Source organism: Macaca thibetana, chromosome 12 (genome assembly GCF_024542745.1).
Source record: "Macaca thibetana thibetana isolate TM-01 chromosome 12, ASM2454274v1, whole genome shotgun sequence".
Taxonomy (NCBI): domain Eukaryota; kingdom Metazoa; phylum Chordata; class Mammalia; order Primates; family Cercopithecidae; genus Macaca; species Macaca thibetana.
This window is the reverse complement of record NC_065589.1, coordinates 30,941,140-30,962,236: the sequence shown is the minus strand read 5'-3', so window position 1 is coordinate 30,962,236 and position 21,097 is coordinate 30,941,140. Positions and strand designations below refer to the sequence as shown.

The 21,097-nt window shown below is 34.6% G+C and overlaps 1 protein-coding gene across 5 annotated transcripts in view; it reads right to left on the bottom strand.

Moving 5' to 3' along the window:
* Positions 1-21,097, bottom strand: part of ERBB4 (erb-b2 receptor tyrosine kinase 4) — a 1,170,744-nt gene that overhangs the window by 403,649 nt on the left and 745,998 nt on the right. For 4 of the 5 annotated variants that reach the window (XM_050751368.1, XM_050751370.1, XM_050751367.1 and 1 more), the window contains exon 4: positions 11,022-11,156. The exons of the other annotated variant lie outside the window; for it this stretch is intronic. In XM_050751368.1, coding sequence (XP_050607325.1) covers positions 11,022-11,156 — 135 coding nt within the window. The remainder of the gene's footprint in view (positions 1-11,021; positions 11,157-21,097) is intronic. 5 annotated transcript variants of the gene reach the window in all.

Here is a 21,097-nt window from a genome sequence, read left to right as displayed (position 1 = left end):
ATGTTATTTATATTAACATGATTGCTTCTATTAAGTAATAGATTAGTCCAATGTGACGTTAGGAGTTCAGTAAAGTGATTAGAATTCAAGATAGTAAGATGTTGAACTTAAACGCTTTCTTAATTGGTGGCTGCTTTTGGGCCAACTGTGGTGGTAATAATTTTTACTCTCTGCAGGAAGGTTGTTTCCCAAGGTCTAAAGAGCTGTCCCTCTCTAGACTAACAGTTAAACTTACAGGGGAATTACATCATTCTGTGGGTAAGTTTAAAGTTGAACTAAGAGTCTATCTTGGACAATGAGCTACCACCAGGCTCGGTAGGCTTGTCACTGTTACTCATGAATCCTCCCACTATTTTGCCACATAGGTGAATGTGGTCTTTCAGCTGTTCTTCAGTAGCTCATCTGGTTTTGGGGGACTTGGCTATAGTTCTCTGTGTAAAGTTATTTCTAGTTAATAGATTATGCAGAAGGTATAAGGGCTTGTCTTTGCTTTTTAGTGCTTGATATAGCTCTTTCATCTTTCCCTTACTGTATTATGTCTATTGTGCCAAGGTAAAAATTTCTATTGCCTATACTTTTGTCTAAGTAAATGGTTTAAGATAGTTTGATAATATTTTTAGCAAGGTTTGGGGCTAGAGTTGGCTAAAAGTGATCAGGCCATGATGAAATCTTCTGGGTGTAAGCCAGATGCTTTGGGTTAAGCTACACTTTGGTTTGTCCAGGCACACTTTTCAGTATGCTTACTATGTTACAACTTATCTCCTCTATAGGTGTGTAGAAAAGTATCAGTAATAGTGATTTCTAAAGTAATATTTGAGGAGGGTGATAGGTGTGTGTGTGCTTCATGGCTTTATTCAACCAAGCACTCTGCTCTTGGTTTACTGCTAAATCCTCCTTGAGCCCTTAGATTTCACAAAGGTTTTTGTGATATTTTTCTGGACATAGAAAATGTAGACCATTTCTTGCCACCTCATGGGTTACACCTTGACCTAATGTTTATATGTGTATACTTATGCTTACTATATAACCTTTTTAGGGTTTGCTGAAGATGGTGGTATACAGGCTGGGAACAAGAGGTGGTGAGGTGTATCAGGGTTCATCGATTATAGAACAGGCTCCTCTAGAGGGAAGTAAAGCACCGTCAAGTCCTTTGAGTTTTAAGCTGTTGCTTAGAGTACTCTGGCGAATGGTTTTGTTAATGTAACTATTCGACTTTAGGGCTAAGCATAGTGGGTTATCTAATCCCAGTTTGGGCCTTAGCTATTGTGTCTTCAGGGTATTAAAGCCACTTTGTGGTATATTTTATTTCAGCTGGAATTTTTTACAACTTAGATGGAGTTTTTTACAACTTAGCTTTATTGAGGGTAGATCTTAAACATTCTTTACACCGAGCTTTATTAGCTTGGGTTAATCATATGGCCGTGGTGGCTGCCACAAAGTTAACCAACCCTAAACATTAGTATAACTTAGTCAAACTTTTATTACTAAAGATTTATCATTGCTGTTTCCCGAAGGGGTGTGGTTGAGCAAAGCGTTTTGAGCTGCATTTGTGTGTGCTTGATACCTGCTCGTTTTAATCTGGGTGACCTAGAGGGCATTTTCACTGGGGTGGAGATACTTGCATGTGTAATCTTACTAAAAGCTAATAAAAAAGGCCAGGACCAAACCTATCTGTTTATGAGGTTGTGTGGACCCATCTAGACATTTTCAGTGTCTTTCTTTGAATGTCTAAGCTACACTAACTGCATGGAATACTTAAGTGAAAATTAAAACATGAGAAAGAAAGAAGTAAATATAAATGGTTGTTTACAGTTCTGGAAATTCAAGGTCTTTAAATTTGAATTGACAGAAGTTTGGCTGAGAGGATTACTCATAATTTAGGCTGAAAGGATTTACTCATGATTTAGCGGTATATTATATTGGGACAGCACTTTCAGAGGGATATGCTCAAGGTATTATATTAGTATATGGCAGAGGTTTAGTTACTATATCTATTACACAGAATGGAGGTCTTATTTGGTAGGAGGGCCTTAAGATTTTTTAGAAAATTACATAAATCGAGAGGTAGCTCTCTCGATTTATGTAATCAAGAGGTAGCATTTGTGGTTAAAATACGATTTCTGGGCTCTGACTGGGTTGCATTTTTAGTCTCTTGTTTTTGGGGTTTGGCGAGGGTATGTTTACCTAGGTTGATGGCAAAGTCAGAGAGGGAGGGAGGGTAGTTTGCAGATTTAATCGGAAATAGTTCTTCAAACTGAGCATATGTGCATGAGATTACATGCACGAGCGTATGTGCGTGAGCATACGTGTGTCAGCGTCTACTGATTAATTATGTCCTTCAAGCATGATATACTTCTCCTCACATGACAAAAACTAGCCCCTATCTTGATTATGTTTCAAATCTTCCCATCAACAAACCTGAACATCCTTCTATCACAATTCTATCCATTACAGTGGGCGGTTCAGGGGGACCTAACCAAACACAACTGCGTAAAATTCTAGCCTACTCCTCTATCACTCACATAGGTTGAGTAATAGCAGTACTAATTTATAACCCAAACATTACCGCTCTAAATCTGATTATTTACCTTATCTCAACAACAACCGCATTTCTAGCACTCAACCTGAGTCTAAGCATCACAACCCTGTCACTATTTCATGCCTGAAAGAAATTGGCATGGTTGACACCTATAATTCCACTAATTCTACTATCCCTACGAGGTTTACCCCCATTACAGGGTTCCTGCCTAAATGAATCATCATCCAAGAACTTACAAAAAATGATAGCCTTATCACCACAACCATTACAGCTACCATAACCCTACTCAACCTGTACTCTTACATACACCTCATTTATTCCATCTCAGTAACGCTATTCCCCATATCTAATACTATGAAACTAAAATGACAATTCGAAATCGCAAAATTCATACTACTTCTCCCTCCCCACCTGTCATCTCTTCTACCCTCCTCTTTCCCATCTCTCCATTAATACTAACTATAACTTAGAAATGTAGGTTAAATAAGACCAAGGGCCTTCAAAGCCCTGACTAAGCAAATTGCACTTAATTTCTGTAACAGACCTAAGGGCTCCAAGACTCTATTCTGCATCAGTTGAATGCAAATCAACCACTTTAATTAAGCTAAGCCCTTACTAGATTGGTAGAATTCAAACCCACGAAAATTTAGTTAACAACTAAACCCCCTAATCAACTGGCTTCAATCTGCTTCTCCCACCATGCGGGAAAAAGGCGGGAGAAGTCCCCGCAGGATTGAAGCTGCTCCTTTGAGTTTTCAATTCAACATGAGAAATCACCTCCAGGCTGGTAAACAGTGGCCTTGGCCTCTGTCATCGGAACACTATACCTGTTATTCGGCGCATGGGCAGGGATAGTAGGCACTGCCTTAAGCCTCCTAATTCGAGCAGAACTAGGCCAACCAGGAACTCTGCTAGGAGATTATCAGATCTACAATGTTACTGTTACCGCCCACGCATTCGTTATAATCTTCCTTATAGTGATACCAATCCTAATTGGGGGTTTCAGCAACTGGCTAGTTCTTCTAATAATTGGTGCACCCAATACAGCATTCCCCTGGATACGTAATATGAGCGTCTGACTTCTCCCCCCATCTTTTCTACTCTCACTTGCATCTTCAATAGTGGAAGCCGGCGCTGGAACCGGCTGGACAGTTTATTCCCCTTTAGCAGGAAACCTAGCACATGCAGGAGGCTCTGTGGACTTGACCATCTTCTCACTCCACTTGGCAGGTGTCTCTTCTATTTTGGGGCCATTAACTTCATTACCACTATTATTAACATAAACCCCCTAGGTATATCCCAATATCAAACACCCCTTTTTGTTTGATCAGTCCTCATTACCGCAGTCCTTTCCCTTCTAGTCCTAGCCTCTGGCATTACTATACCATTAACTGACCATAGCCTCAACACCACTTTGTTTGACCCTGCTGGTGGGGGTGACCCTATCTTGTACCAACATTTACTCTGATTTTTTGGTCACCCTGAAGTCTATGTCCTTATCCTACCAGGCTTCGGGATAATCTCCCACATGGTAACATATTATTCTGGTAAAAAGGAACCATTTGGATACATGGGCACAGAGCTGTGATATCAATTGACTTCTTAGGATTTATCATATGGGCTCACCAAATATTTACAGTAGGGATAGATGCAGACACATGAGCATACATCATCTCCGCTACCAAAAGTATTGCTATCCTTACTGGCATCAAGGTCTTTAGCTGATTAGTCACCCTGCATGGCGGTAACATCAAATGATCTCCCACAATATTCTGTGCCCTATGATTAATTTTCCTTTTCACAGTAGGAGGCTTAACCAGCATCTTATTAGCTAATTTGTCACTAGATATTATCTTACACGACACATATTATGTTGTAGCGCATTTCCACTATGTCCTATCAATAGGAGCAGTATTCACCATTATAGGAGGCTTTGTCCACTGATTCTCCTTGTTTTCAGGCTATACACTTAGGCAGATCTATGCTAAAATCCATTTCACCATTATATTCATAGGTGTTAATTTAACCTTTTCTCCACAGCACTGCCTCAACCTATCCGGTATGCCTCGATGTTACTCTGATTATCCTGATGTATACACCACGTGAAATATCATCTCATTCATAGGGTCGTTTATCTCTCTAATAGCAGTTATACTAATAATCTTTATGATCTGAGAAGCCTTTGCTTCAAAACGAAAAGTACTAACAATCGAACAACCATCTACTAATTTAGAGTGGCTTTATGGCTGTCCACCATCTTACCACACATTCGAAGAGCCAGCCTCGGGAAAACCTAAATGAGAAAGGAAGGAATCGAACTCCCAGAAACTGGTTTCAAGCCCATCCCATAACCTCTATGACTCTCTTGATAAGATATTAGTAAAATTGTTACATAACTTTGTCAAAGTTAATTTATAGGTTAAACCCTATATGTCTCAATGGCTTATCCAGTTCAATTAGGCCTTCAAGATGTCACATCCCCTATTAAAGAAGAAGTACTCACTTTCCATGACCATGCTCTTATAATTATTTTTATAATTATATATATATGTACACATACACACAATTTGGTAAAAGGTTGATTGAGAGGAACTTATCATATATAATAAAAATGAAGGCTGGGTGCAGCGGCTTATGCCTGTAATCTTAGCACTTTGTGAGGCTGTGGCAGGAGGATAACTTGTGTCCAGGAGTTTGAGTCTAGCCTGGCCAACATAGGGAGATCCACTCTCTACAAACAGTAAGAAACAATTATCTGGGTGTAGTGACATGCATCTGTGGTCTCAGCTACTCAGGAGGATGAAACAGGAGGAATGCCTGAACCCAAGAGGTCGAGGCTGCAGTGAGCTGTGACACCACTGCACTCCAGCTGGGTGACAGAGCAAGACCCAGTCTTAAAAAAGAAAGGAAAATAAAATAAAGATGCATATTGAAAAGCCGTACTCAAAAAGTGAAACAATGCATTTTCATCTCAAGGAACTAAGAGACAAGAAAACCAGGCTAGCAGGTGTACTGTGCTTGCTTCTGGTAATGTTCTTTAGTAAAAGTTAATTCCTAGAGTGAGTTTCAGTTGACCTGGAAAGCCTCTTCTTATAAATGTAGTGACAAAGGCCATCTACGGTGTGGGTCAGGTGCGAGTCCTTACTTTCTCAAAATAGCATTAAAAAGGCAGCTGAGCTGCCACTTGATCTTAGTGCATTCTTTTTTAAAACACATTTTAGATTCTGTTAGTTCTCACTGCTAATATTTTATTCAGAAAAATTGCATCTGAATTCATAAGTGATCTTAAGTTCTTTTGTTTTTTGTTTTATTAAGTCAGGTCCATAAAAATCTATTTTACAGGTATTTTAGAAAAATGATCTTCTTGGATTCACACAAATTCAATGTATCCTTTCCATGTCTAATGTTTTTTCATATATTCCTATTTCCCTAATTTAGGGTGTTATTTTAAAATATCTTTTGAAAACAGTCCGTGTGATTTCATTCCATGTATACGTTTATGCAAAGTTAGATGTGTTGTATGTCTAATGCACACAAACTGAAGCTGTACTACAATACATCGAGGGTAAATTTTCTTGCTGCTTTTTAATTTTGTTTTGCTTTACTACAAAGTACCTTAGAAAGGCACATCTATTTTACCTAAATATTTTCATATGGAAGGAGTAACACAAGTTGGTAATGTAACAAATCAGGTTTAACTGTACTCTATCTTGAGAATTCTATTTCAAGAAAGCTAGATATATATAATACAAAGTGCAACATTAATTAGGAGTGGGTCATTACTGTGATATGTAAAAGTCATTGAAAAAAAGTTTAAAACATGGATAGTTTGAATGCAGGCAGAACATCTGGTTTAAACAAGTAATTAGTCCTGGAATTATGTTCATGAATACAGTGGTATTGATGAATTTGTCAACTCCCCCTCTCCCACTTCAGTTGTTAGTTGGTATTCGTTTCTAGAAAGCAACTTAGAATAAGTGATGTACCTAGTGTAATCAAAGATAAAGGTTGCAGGGTCTGGAGCCACTGAGGTTTGTTCTTCTCAATGTCTTGATGAGCTACACCTATGAGAGACTACCTTCTAGTTACTAAAACACACTTAAAATGTAGAAACATAGTTAAATGTCAATGAATATATAATGAAAATATAACTGTCACATATTTTAAAAATACTTCTGTCCTCATATGGTCAATTCATATAAAAATTATAATTGGAAAGTCCCTTATTCTTTTGTCATAAGAAATCACCCTTGGATTGACACATTAACTCATTTATTGCTCATAATAGGCCTATGAATTTGATGATAATAACAGCTCCTGGGCAAAAAAAAAAACAAAAAACAAAACAAACAAACAAACAAAAAAAACCTATGTGTGATCTTTCATGCAGGAGCACAGGCAATTACTTTACCTGGCAGGGTTCCTGGGGGGAAAGTTGTCCTCCCACACCAGACTTGGTGCCCAGTCAATGCAATGCAGTCTCTAAGGGAGTTGCAGTGAGACTCAGGGTTTGCTGACCAGTCATGTCTCATGTATGTCTCCCATCCTGGCCCAGGCACGCTATTCAGAGACCTCTTTATTAAGGTCCTTTGATAGCAGCTTTCCTTAGATGCTTTCACTAAGATCTCCTTATAGGGAGGAAGTAAGGGGGTCTGGAAGACACCTTTTCTCCACTCTGACTCCATCCTCAGTACTTTTCACTCAGGCCTTCCCACCCCTTTCTCCTTCAAGCTTCCAGGTTCATAAAACTTTCAGAACAGTTTTTTCCCACTCCCTCCTCAGTGAAACAATTCCCCATGTCTGCACTGATCCATCTGACCCTCACCTGGCACTGTTTTATGGGGGAAACATGAGACAGTGAAATTGGTGCTTTCGCTGGTTTAGTCTTGAATAAACCATTGCAGTAAGTGATTAAAAGCTTGACTGTTACCACATTTTTGCTTGTCTGAATTGACCACTGTCACCTAGTAGCTTAGCTCTCCACTCAGCTCAGCTCTTGACACTCTGTCTTTTATAGGTGAGGAAATGGAGGGGCTGAGGGCATAAATGACTTTTTTAAGGTCAAAGTGCTGGTAAGCAGCAGTGCCAGGTTTCAAAAAAACCAATTTGGCTCCCAAATTCATTCTCTGAACTATACCATCTTCTCTGATGAGAAATCATTGTTTCTCTATTTTTCCATATTAATATTCTTGTATATTCCTGTTTGCTTAAATTTTAGAGGGCAACTTATTTACATCATTTTGATATTCTTGTGGTGCTGAGGATCATTACTATAGTGCTCCAAGTAAATGAAACATCATTCACTATATGATTTTTTCACTTCGAAGGATTAGTTTATTGAATAAGCCCAGTTGATAGGTAATAATTTCTACTAGGGATGTATGAGGAAAAAAAGGATTTCTTCAAAAGGCTGAGAACTTCTCCATAACCCTCCTGAAGTTTGAATTTAAATACTTCAAGTAAATTTTAGAAAATATAACTTGGTTATAATTATTCCTAAATAACATATTTTTAAGGAGTATCATTTTTAATTGCTTTTATAGATACTTCAGACCTTTTCTTCACAGTCTTAACCACTTTTAAGTGTATGTTTAGTAATGTTAAGTATATCACATTGTTTTCCAACAGATCTCTAGAACTTTTTCAACCTTGCACAATTACAACTTGACTCGTTAAAGAGGAATTGAACATTTAGCCTTCCTTCCAACCCCAGGATACCACCATTCTACATTCTGTTTTCTGTGAGTTTGACAGTTTAGTTACTTCATGTAAGTGAAATCATACAGTATTTATGTTTTTGTGACTGGCTTATTTCCTTTAGCATAGTGTCCTCAAGATTTATTGTTGTAGCATGTGACTAGATCTCCTTAATATCATCCCATTGGTCTATTTTAGCTTTTGCTCTTGGTATTTTTGGCATTATATCCATGAATGTATTGCTAAACCTAGAATCATAAAGCTTTGTCATCATAGTTTCTGCCAAGACTTTTATAGTTTTAAGTCTTATGCTTAGGTCTGTAATTTGCTTTAGAGTTAATTTTTGAACATGGCATATGATAAAGGCCCAAGATCAATCTTTTGCACATGAATATCTATTTTTCCCAGCATCATTTGTTGAAGAGACTTCCCTTTAAAATATATTATTTATGCCTATCACTGATTGAAAATTATATTAGATATTAATCCTACTGCTAATATTTATAATTTAATGTACTAATAAGCATATTATCATATTAGGTATCTGTTTCTTAAGCATTTTGATAACTGTATCTCAACCTAACTTGTTTTCCTTATAATCCATTGTAATTTATTTTATGTATTTATTGGTTGCTATGCATTCATGAATTAAAGTATTTGTTTTGTGCTCATTTATTCTTCTAAAAATATTACGAGAAGAGGTCAACGGGCTTCACCAAGCTGCTGCAGTGTCCATTGCCTCAGAAAATATTAAAAATTCAGAGTTTGTTTTTGTAATTTAGACACAGATGAAGTCTTGAACTAGGGCAACCATAATAATAAATATGTAAAATCAAGAAATGGGCAAAAATCAGGATGACTCAGTGATTAACTGCCAAGAGCCAAGTGAAAGTAAAGACAATAATGACCCACCAAATTTTTAACCTGGTTGAGAGATTGGTTGGTGGTATGTAGTTCTAGGGAGTCATCAACCTAGAGGTTGCATTTAAAGCCCTGAGAGTGTCTGAGATCACCCCTGGGGAGAGGACAGAGAAATAAATTGACTAAAGATAAAATCATAGGAAACTAATAGTCAAAGAATAGTCAATTCATTATTAACAGCTATGGTGTCATGTGATACATATAATGTGTCAGCAAATAAAACTACTATGTAAATAATAAAACTTTGGCAATCAATTCGTAATTTGTAAAAGACCGTTGGTTATGACTCTACTCTGCATTTATAATTTTTGCACCTGCAATTATTTACATGCAAAAAACAATACAGCCACAGTTGCCTAATTATAGGCACAACCATCCAAATTTATCTTCAAAAAGAATAGCACAAAGAGACACCATCTGTGAAAGTGCAGCAAACCCCTCAGACCTTTCCTGCTCCAAATTCTGTAAGGCTGGTGGGCACACTTCCCTTTTGGCTTCTGTCTCAGGCTTTATTCTTGCCTGATCTTATTCATGCATTACAGACTAGTCAGTCTGATAAGCTGATAGTCAGCAGGTCTTTCCTTTTACCCAACCAATATCCATGCCCCACAACCGCTACCCCGCCAATATAATATGTGCAATAGTATGGGCAGACTGAAAACAGAAGCCATTTCTGAAACACATCATTTGTCTCCTTAATGTGAAAAGATTCCATTTTTTTCACAGGTAATTTTACAAAGTAGGCAACGTGAATACCACAAAGACAAAATCCCATACAAATTTCTGCTCAAAGGTGACAAGAAAATTATGTTACTCTACTTTTTACATAAAGTTTTAGCCATTTATTAAAAACACAGCTGTCAGTTTTGATCAAATATATTCATATTTCCCCATTATATTATTAGGGCCACGATGAAATTTAATAATTGTCCCTTGGAGTTTGATTTTTCACAAAAATGTCATAACACAATCAGTAATATAGCAAATAATTATTGAACTATGTTGAGACAGTTATGATTTCAGCTGGGAAATATATAATAGATGAGAAATATAAAACCCAGGTTAACACTTGATAAAGATTCTGTTCTCATACAAATGTCAGTAGTAATAAATGTGGGGACAACATAGCCTGCTTTATGAAAATGAAAGAGATACCAGACAGAATAATTTTCAAAGATTTAAATCATGGTTCAAATATTATTTGCTTATTATTTAATCATATTAAACACTTTAAATCTGATAAATTCTTTGTGGTAAAAAGAATACACAATTTAAGAATGAGAAATTCAGTAGTTTATTAGACTAATGACTAAAATCAGACTGTAACATGTTTCTTTTATATGAAATCTATATTTCTCCATTCCATAAGTGTTTGAAATCATTAAGTATGACCATGAAGTCTTCAGGGGCAAATGAAGGCTTAAGAATTCTGCAACATTCACTAGTTTTTACTTTTTTATTTAAAAAATTACAGTGAATAGGAAGGTACATTTTTGTTCTACTACCTTTGTCTCAATGGTATACGGGTCACAGAGACTTGAAGCAATGGTTGGATACCAGCCTTAAGTTTGTGGATAGTGGGACACAGGTTTGTACATTGGAAGTATGATTAAGTAATTTAAATTAAGCAAAGAGGAACATGTTAACACAATGAGAATTTGTGAAGAGGAAGCATGATTCCCAAAAGAGAATTAACTAGAAGTAAAAGGTTGGTCAGCCATTTGTTCTATCACATACAACTGAACATTTCAATGAGTGCAATCCAAGTTCAAAATATTAGTAATGGCATGATAAGCCTAACTCATTCATCTCCAAATAAAGTAGAACATTTTGAGACATTAAAAATAATAATAATTCTACTTACATCCTGAACTACCATTTGTTGACACAAGAGTCAAGTTGGAAGGCCATGGGTTCCGAACAATATCTTGCCAATGAATGGTGTCCGCATAACAAAGGAATTTGTTCTGGTCTACATAGACTCCACCATTTAGGATTTCTGTATTAAAAAACAAAGAAACAAATATTTTGTCAAACTGCTTGTTGATGAAAAGATAATCAACAAAAACGATTTGCTCTTAACTATTTTCAATGTTAAATTAGAGTCATGCTGCTAATAGCCAAGAAACCTTTTAAAATATCTTTCACTGAATCATATACATTGATTGCAGGAATTTGAAAGGATTGAAAATTACAAAAGTGAAAAACAACCACTCATATTTGTGCACTTTGAGAGTAACACTCCTAAAATTTTGGTATAAATGTTACAGTCTTTTGTCTGTTTTCTTGCCTAGAATTGAAATAATATTTTATAATCTTGTTTTGTTTAATATTATATAATGAGTATTTAATAGTAAATACTACTCTGTATTTTAATGAGAATAGGATATGTCATAGTATACATTAAATAGTAATTATTTAACCAACCCCTCTTGTTGGTAATTTAACTTATTTATTTCTGATTGGTCTTTAAAACAAATTTCCACACATGACATTCCAAGGTCATAGAGTGTGGATATTTTTAAGATTTTTGGTATCAATTGTCAAATTATCCTTAGAGAGATTGTTTCAGCCAAGGTGACATTGACTGCAGTCAGTAGGTAAGTAATTAGCACAAAGTGGAAGCTAAAATTAATGCCTCAATCACAAAAATGTTACCATCTCAAATGAAATCGATAGGATTGCCAATTATTCTTAGCAACACAAAATAATGAATAACAAATCCTGTGGTTCATTGAAATAAGGATATGGCTGTGGGATAACATGCACTAAAGCCAATTTGTACTTGATTCTTTATTTCACAACACTGGCTTGATTAGCTAATTTGTCCTCCACAAACAATGACTGACCACAGAAATGAATTCTCTTTTGGATAGCTTTAAGTTATCCAGGAAAATAAAAACTGAGATATATCCTCTGAAAATATTATTCTTATTATTTGAAGAAATTAGCTAGAACTACACATAGCACCTTCCTGCCCAATATGTACTGCATTTTCACCTACTGTTCAATACAAAAGCAATTTAAGAGAAATCATGCATCAGTCCATAAAGTGTTCAACTACAAGTAATCAAAACCCAATTAACAGTTTATAGAAACGGAGATTTTTTTTTTTTTTTTTCACATAAGAAGCCTGTAGGAGGCAGTTGCAGATATTAGTTCAGTGTTCCACAGTGCCCACTATCTGTTCTGCCATCCTCAGTGTGTCAGTTTTATTCATTTCAGGCACAAGATGGCGGCTACTTCTAAAGACTGAACTGCAGCCTTTCTGAATTGCAGGCAGGATGAAGTCAGACCAGCAAGCAAGAGACTTCCTTGTAGTGAACCTGTGACTTTTTATTTGGGAAGAAATGCTCTCCTCTAGGATCATGTCTGCATTTCATTGGCCAGAACAATATCCCACGGCTCTCCCTACCACAAGAGAGATTAAATAAGTAACTATTGAGGTGGAAATATTGCTGCTGGGACAAAACCCAAACCAGTAGGAGCGTTAGTTAGGAAGAAGAGGGACATGGATATTGGGAAGGCAACCGACACCATCTCCCACGGTAGCCTTGAGAAACTCATCTCTCTTGTGTAGAACCCCAAGCTAAATTTGTAGGAGTCATCTTAAACTGAAAAGGGATAAACGAAAGGAATGTGTGGCACCACAAGAGGGTTATTTGTGGATTGGTGGTCACATCCCAAGTGCCTTACTGCATTGCATGTACGAAACCCTCCAGATTAATTTTGATATTGCAGTCCTTTCTACATTTAAAATCACTCCCATTTTCATCATCAGTCATTTCCGTGACTATTGGTTCCATTTTCTCGGTGAGGGGGAAAAAAAGAAAAGAAATTAGATCATCTTTCTACTTCTAAAACCCAGTTCATTATTTTTTATGACCTAACCATACAACCTTCATCAAAGCAGAAGGGAAATGTAAGACGTAAGAAAGATTGTGAAATGAATTTCTACATTAATGTTTGGCATTAAGTTTTTATCTAAGAAATGTGACGATCTCATACTAATAGCTTTCTCATGAGACATTAGGTGATGCTCTTCTGCTCTAGGAATAATTTTCCATTAGATGACAAAGAAAGAAGATTTTGACTGCTATCCAGGAAATAAAGGTTATTTTTCAGTCTACATTTAGAAAAGTCCTACTTCAAAAAAAAAAAAAAAAAAAAAAAAAAAAAAAAAAAAAAAGTGGAAAGGTAATAGCTCAAACATTGCTGAAAGAGTGTGTATTTTTCAGGAGTCACATTGTATTTCAAATAGTTCGTACAAAGGAACACAGTATCCATCTCCAACTTCCTATCTAAAATTTTTCAAATAGAATCAGATTATATTATACTGAATATTAGTCTTATCAAATCCCTTTCTTCAACAATATTAATCTGCTATGAATGTTGACATTTGTTTCTTAGAAATAGTCTGTTCGAGAGCTTGGCTTTTACTCAGAAAAGGGATTTAGAAAGGAGACAATAAAAAATCCAGCATAATCTTACACGTTAAAATTTCAAATTAATACACATGGTCAATTCAGATGATACTTTTATCATCCCGAATTCAAAACTCAGCATCTGCTAGCAATTCTGGTCAGGAGGATTTATAAACGTTTAGCAATTAATGATGGGTAGTTTATTTGTGTATTGTTTGTTTTCCTTGAAAATATTCTTTTTTCCTTTATGCTTGGTATAAACCCTATTCTGCTGTTGAATATCAAAACCTCACAATCAGAGAATGTAGAATTTCACTGACACTTATAGGACAGTTTTAATGTACAATCTTACACTTTTCTTTTGATTAATTTGATTACCTAAATATGTGTCAGAAAGTAATGTTATAATAGCATTTACATATATTCTTAAAGTTTTCATTGGTTTTGTAATTTTACAATTTTAAAATATGAATTTGACTTATTTTTGTGAGAAAATATATTCAGGTAGGTTTCTTTCTGGATTAAAAAAAATTCTAGAGAATAGATACTAACCTGTAAGAAAGTTCTTAGAAATACAAATTATTTACTTGTTAGAAGGAATACCTAATGTTTCTGTCTTGGTTGACTGCGGAGGCTTGACTGCATTTTTAAGATAAGAAAGAGGGACAAGGACTGGGAAAAGAGAAAAGCTTGTTTAGATGTTGATCTAGTAAGAGTACAAAAATGTATGGCTATATTTAGATCGTGTGGTAACACACAAGAATAACAAAGTTTTCCACAAGTTTTATCAAAGACTTTACCAAGGAATCACCTGTGTTGCACCAACCAACAGTTTCCCTCTCACTAACATGAAATAAAGTAACAAATAAACATTAAGAAAGATAGGCAAAGGAGGAACACATTTAATTGATACCCAAACAAAGATGCAAAATGTCTGGATGAGTGCAGAAACTAAGAAAGAAAAATGTTGAATGCGTGAATGAGCTCAAAGTATCTCATTTCATTGTATTTTACTTCCACTGCAGAAAATGTATCAGAGTAAATTGAGAGAGACACAGATGGATTCTTGGTCATTTAATCAATTGATAGTAAAAAGCTACTATGAGTTTTCTTATCATATTATATACAAACATTTCTGGCAAGTTCACAAAACAGAACTGTTTCTTTTTAATAAAAGTCATGGTTAAATATAGTAAGATATATTAGACATGACCGATGAAAAAAGTATCATTTCATTGCTGAAAATTTCCAGTAAACACTTAAATATGTTTGTGTCTCAAACGTTTCTGACTAGATTAATGCATGCAAGTCAAGTAAAAGATGTCATGAATCTTTTTATATACAGAGTAAATTGTAATCTACACTATTTTCTAATATCTTGAATTTAACTTATATATAGCATAGCATTTGTAACTGAAATATAATTAGACTAAGCCCCATGAAGGTAAGACATATTTTTCAGTGCTGTATCTATAGCATCAAACCTAGAGCAATAGTTACTCAATGAATAATTCTTAGATTTAATTGGGAAAAAAAGTACTATGGAATTTGCAACCAACATTTATAAGGGAACTTCTATTGTAGTTCCTAATTTTAAATTACATTCTGACCAAATCAAAGTAAGAATGAAAGTTATCTTTTCCCATAAACACTTTATAGGTTATCTTGACTGGTCCTGTGTTTCAGAAAGTATGAAGCTGTTTCTGTTTTGTTCAAAGCCATATCTCCAGTTTCTAGTATTACGCAAGGCTCAAGGAGATATACAATAAATATTTGATTAATTGAAATATCTATACAGAATATCTTGAATTTAAGGAAAAATATATATGTATAATTCTGTGGTTAGAGATTTTATAAACTGAAAGAAAAACAGCATTTATTTTATAAAAGGCATATAACTGATAATATACAATATTACTGTAGACAATACATTTGATATTTATAAGGCATTTTTATTCCCAAACCTATTTGGTACACCAAACTCAATTATTAGTTACCAGGTGAATAATGATGATCTTCAGCTATCCTACACAGACCAAATTTCTCTAAGCCTGTGCAAATCACCTTGTATATGCTACAGAGAAGCCTAAATTTCCTTATATTGAATTGTAAGTCTACCTCACGTTGTCCTTACATTTTTCAGAAAGGTATAAAGTGCCAATATAACATTTGAAAGAGGACAGAAAGTATTTGTATCTTAGTCATTCACTCCACAAAAGTTAGCCATTGGACCATGTCTTTCCTTGATTTCCATTTTCATGAGTCTAATAAAGAAGGAGATGTTTGTGTTATTTAAATTACTTCTTTGTATTCTTCATTTCTTGTCAAATGCTAGTTACTGCTGTGAATTTGGGGATGAGTGCCCATTAACAGAATCACTGACATTTTGCAAATATGTTCTCTCCAAAACTATGGTAAAATACTGAATAATAGCATTTTTTTCTTTGCCCTGTATGAAATGGCCTAATTGTGGTGTAACATCCCTGCTGAAAATACAGATTAATATGACCTCTATACTAGGTTTAAGAAATTTACAAAGTTGCATCGACCCCATGCACAATTTGTAACCATTTTGTAAATAAGATTGAATATCTTTCTCTTTTTCCAAAATAAAGATTATAATTCTAAATGCAGTTACACTGTATTTCACTTTAGTCTATATGATCGATATTATCAGTGAACATTTTAATTCTACTGAAAACCTACCAACTGTGTGATATAAGAAAGATCTAATAAACAGGGATGAAATATTCCTGATTGTATATCTAAGTATCGTGTTTTGCAGGGGTGCATCTACAGGTCAACCTTAGAAATAAAATGATAATTAAAATAATAAAGATTGGAAATATTGCACTCATCTAATCACAATAGGGGCATTTAAATGATGCATATATCAGACTTATACTGTCTATCTAAGTCAAAGGGCAGAATCAAGAATCAAAATCCAAGGCAGCAAAGCCCATTTTCAAGATGAAGCTACAGAAAGCTGTTACAGGAATTTCTCAGACATAAAGCAATGTATCTTTCTCACTGTCATCACCTTAAGCCACACAAGTCTGTTGGCAGATAATGATACAAAAGTAATATAGCTCACATCATCCACCTGTGATACTTAATACATCACCTCTGGAATGGACTTGGTCCAGAGATTCCTGTATCTTTCCCAAACCCAGACCTTTCAGCTGGGAGCACAATGAATTGCTGCTACCCCACTGGGTCAGCCCTCAAGGTTCATTATTAATAAGCTGAGACTCTAAAGGCTAATGAGAACCGGGTGCTTGAGGAGACAATGGCTCATTCATCATCAATCAAGCTTTGAAGTTTTTATACAGATGATTTAAGGAGAGTTGAAGTGTGCAAAATTGAAATGTCACATTTGTATTGGGAGGGGGTAGAGGGTGATAATGTAAATGAGTGATGTAACCTTCTATACTTCAGCTCGATGATCAGAGTCAAAAGCTCATGGATGCAGATACTAAATGTTTTTCCATCAGAGTATAGCAATTTCAAGAAGAAATTATTAGATCCACTGGCTGAAAATCCGCTTGAGATAGAAAATAATATCTTGATTTCAACTGAATGAAGCTCAGTAATGCTTGTTGCAATGTTCTAACTTATTAATACATACTTCAGGGTCCACTACAATTCTTAGCTTTCATTATGTTTCAGTTTTGAGTTCTAGCTCCTCTGAGAGGTCTGTTATGACCACCTAATTCTTAGAGTTCCCCCTTCCTCTAACTCCTGTAACACTGATTACCCGAGCCACTTATCTGACATACAGCAAATGCTACCTTACCTTCTTATTTATTCTTTTGTGTACTCGCCTTGTCTCTATTATCTTATTGGAGGTCCCTAAAGGATTAGAACTATGATGTACATCTCTCTGTGTCCCTAGTGCCAAAGAAAGTGTCAAGCACATAGTAGAAATTCAAATGTTTTTGATGATCATGATAATAACATCCATAGAATGTGACCAATTTTGGTAAAAAAATATTACTTGCTTAGTGATAGCATGTTAGTGACATGCACTAGATGTTTACATTATAAATCCCATAAAATATTGAATACGTTTATGTTGATCTTAATATATTTTTTCTGTCCTAATATTAAGAAAATAGTCATCCACTTAAACTCATTGATATTCCCTGGAAAAAATTAAAAATATCTATTATCTTGTAACAGTACTCAAATTATGAATATAGGATTTCCTTCTGAAATTGTCTTATTATATAATCCCATATGTGTGTCAACATGTCTAACTTTTTTCTAATAATTTTTCCCAGATTTGTATTCTCCCTGTATTTTCTTATTTCTGTTAAAATCAACATAAATGCTGTCAAAGTCACCTAGACTCAAAATTTGAAATTTATTACTATTTCCTTTGTTTCTATATTTAATCATCCATGGAGCTCTAAAGAAAATTTCTCATAGCGTCTCTTTTTATATCCACAACTACTACTTAATTAAGGTTCTATCATCTCATACAAGATTTAACTTCTTGCCTGTAATCTATTCTCCCTACAAATCCATCTTGCATATTAAAATCATAATATATGCTGTATTATAAATAGATAGATAATATACTCTAGGTAGGTGGAGAGAGGTGGTAGGGGAAAGAAATCCTGCTCTATTATGGCTTTGAAGTGTAAAGGCAAAATACTGAATCTAGTTAACTGGATAAAATAAAGCTCATAATACAGTTTTGTTTCAACAAAGCAAAGGTGGGCCTTGTCGACCTTTATGAAGCTCAGTTTGCTCAATTCTGTAATGGGGGTATTGTACTCCCAGTATTTATCACATAGTTGTTTCTATTATAATTTTAAATTCCTAATTATTTAAATAGTGGTTACTTATTGGTACGAGCAAGGAATATGCTTATTTTGGGTATTCATACTAACAATGCATTAATCAGTATTAGATTAGCTTGTCGCTTAAAGAGTATAGACTTTATTTTTCTTTTATATAAAAATCTGGCTATGTTATTCAAGGCTATTATATAAAAATCCACAATCATCAGGGAGCCTGATTCTATTTTTTTCTTGTTTCTCTACCATCTTCAATACAAGGGGAGTTTCCAACTGGCAAGAACCATGCAAAAGATGGAGAAAATCATGAAGGACAAAAGAACAGAGCAAGAGTACATGTTGTATTTTGATAAAAATTTCTGCAAATTGCCACAGCACAATTACACTTACATCTCATCGGTCAGAATAAAGTCAATGAAACACAGCTATGTGTATGGAAGGTAGGGAATCAAAGTATTGGTTCTGGGTGATCATATGAGTAGCTAAACTTTACATACCATTTAAAATTTAGAAAGTGGTCATAGATATTGGTGACAACTAGCAGTCTCCGTTATAGTGACTCAAAAGAAACTTTGTATCTTCTGGATATGTATAAAACATAAACCTTGTGACTCAAACAAATGTAAAGCTTTTTAAGAAACTTTTTAATTGAATTATAATATACACACATAGATGTGCATATATCATATTCAATTAACTTTTACAGACTGAACACATTTATGTAACAGCACTCAGATCAAGAGCTTGAGCCTACAAACACCACAGCAGCCTTCCTCATACTTTCCACCTTATATCACTCTATCAGAACCCTTATCCTGACTTTGAACAAGATAATGCGTCCTTATTTTTGTCTTTTACATATATAGAATCATACCATATGTATTCTTTTGCATCTGGCTCCTTTTGGCTCAACATTACGTTTGTGAAATTCATCTATATTGTTTATTTTCATTGTTGTGTGGTATTCAATGGCTTGTCAATTCTACGTTGATGGACATTTGGATACTTTCCACATTTGAGCTATTATAAATAACTGTTGCTATGCACTTCCTAGAAAATGCCTTTTGGTGATTGTATGTACACATTTATGTTGCGTGTATACCTAGAAGTAGTATTGCTGGGCCATAGTGATAATCACTTTTTATTTAACCAATTTAACTCATTTATATGCCCATTAGCAGTATATGAGAAATCTAGTTGATTCTTGACCTTGTCAAGCCTTCATTATTTGTTTGTTGTATCTCATTGTAGTCATTCTTATTGGTTTATAGTGGTATCATTTTAATTTACACTTCCCTAGTGACTACTGAAGTTGATCCTCTTAAATACTATCTTTGAAGAGTAATTTTTAAAGGCAGGAGATTTATTTCTATATACTTCAAGAAAGGTCTTACTATGTGTAAAACATTTACAAAACACTGTTAAAAATCTGATCTTTAAGTTATTGGCAAACAACTGAGTAAAATAATTTATCAAATGTAACCCTCAAAACTTATTTCTGTTATTATTGTTAAGAGATCTGGCTCAATGTTTTGAAAATAACACTTTAAAATGTCTTAGAAAAATATTAAAACTACATTAATAATTATAAATAGTAAAATATGACTTCTGGAAGATGGATGGGAAAATTCACAGTAGGTGATTATCTCTCTGATAACAGACAAACACAACCAAAGGTGTAAAGAGAAAGAATGAAAAATTTGATGTCTTCTTGTTATTAAAATAGAACACTCCTTTACATAAAGCTCACTTATTTTTATTCCTCTATCCACCAGAAAGCCCTCATTACAGACAACAATCCTCTTAAATAACTGTTCCAAGTTTCCAGAAAATGTAATTGCTTCAGTAGAACAAATCAGTAGAGTTCAATGTTCTCATTACCAATAAGGGGGACAGTCATATTAGTACTCAGAAATGATCTGTCCCTTTTATTTACAGGATTTAATACAATAAGCCTGGGATATACTGCAAGGTCACTTTCAAATATCTCACCTACTATATTAGTTTGTATAGTTTTAATAACTCTTCTCACAATGTGTGATTTCTGCACTATTCCTTTTTTAGAAGACTTCAAAAAGTATGATTTTTCTTGATGACAGTAATAATAAATAATATTGTTATGTATGTTTGTTGCTGGCATGTAAAGACTTGCATATAAAAGATAAAGCAAGAGAAGGAATAATGATTTAATCCTGTAAAATGATTATATGATTTTCAAAGATGTCAAGATTTTTAAAAGACTATATTTGAGAATATTAAAAATATAAATATGTGATTTGGGGGCTAGAAGTCTCAGCTAAAATGCCTAGAATGTTAATTTTAAAAATAACACATAAAGACAACACTTTACAAAATAAGAAATTAAAGAAGGAGTCATAAAATAAGATTGCAAACAAGCCACACTGGAAGATTATTTTAAAAGCCACAACACGAAGGCCCAAATTAATTTTCTTTTAAAATGAAGTTTTAGTCTGGAGAAAATCAGGAAGGAATAACTGAATAATAGCAATCATCATTTTATACAGCACTGGTTGTCAAAATATGAAATATCAAGTACTATGGCAAAATAGAAAGGGAAATGGCTTTTTAGATTGCTTTGTATATACTTTCAAATTAGTATACATTAACTACAGTAAAATGGACAAATTTTAAGCTCTATGTTTTACATACACATGTATACAGTATTTGTACATCTGTATCAAGTAGCTGCC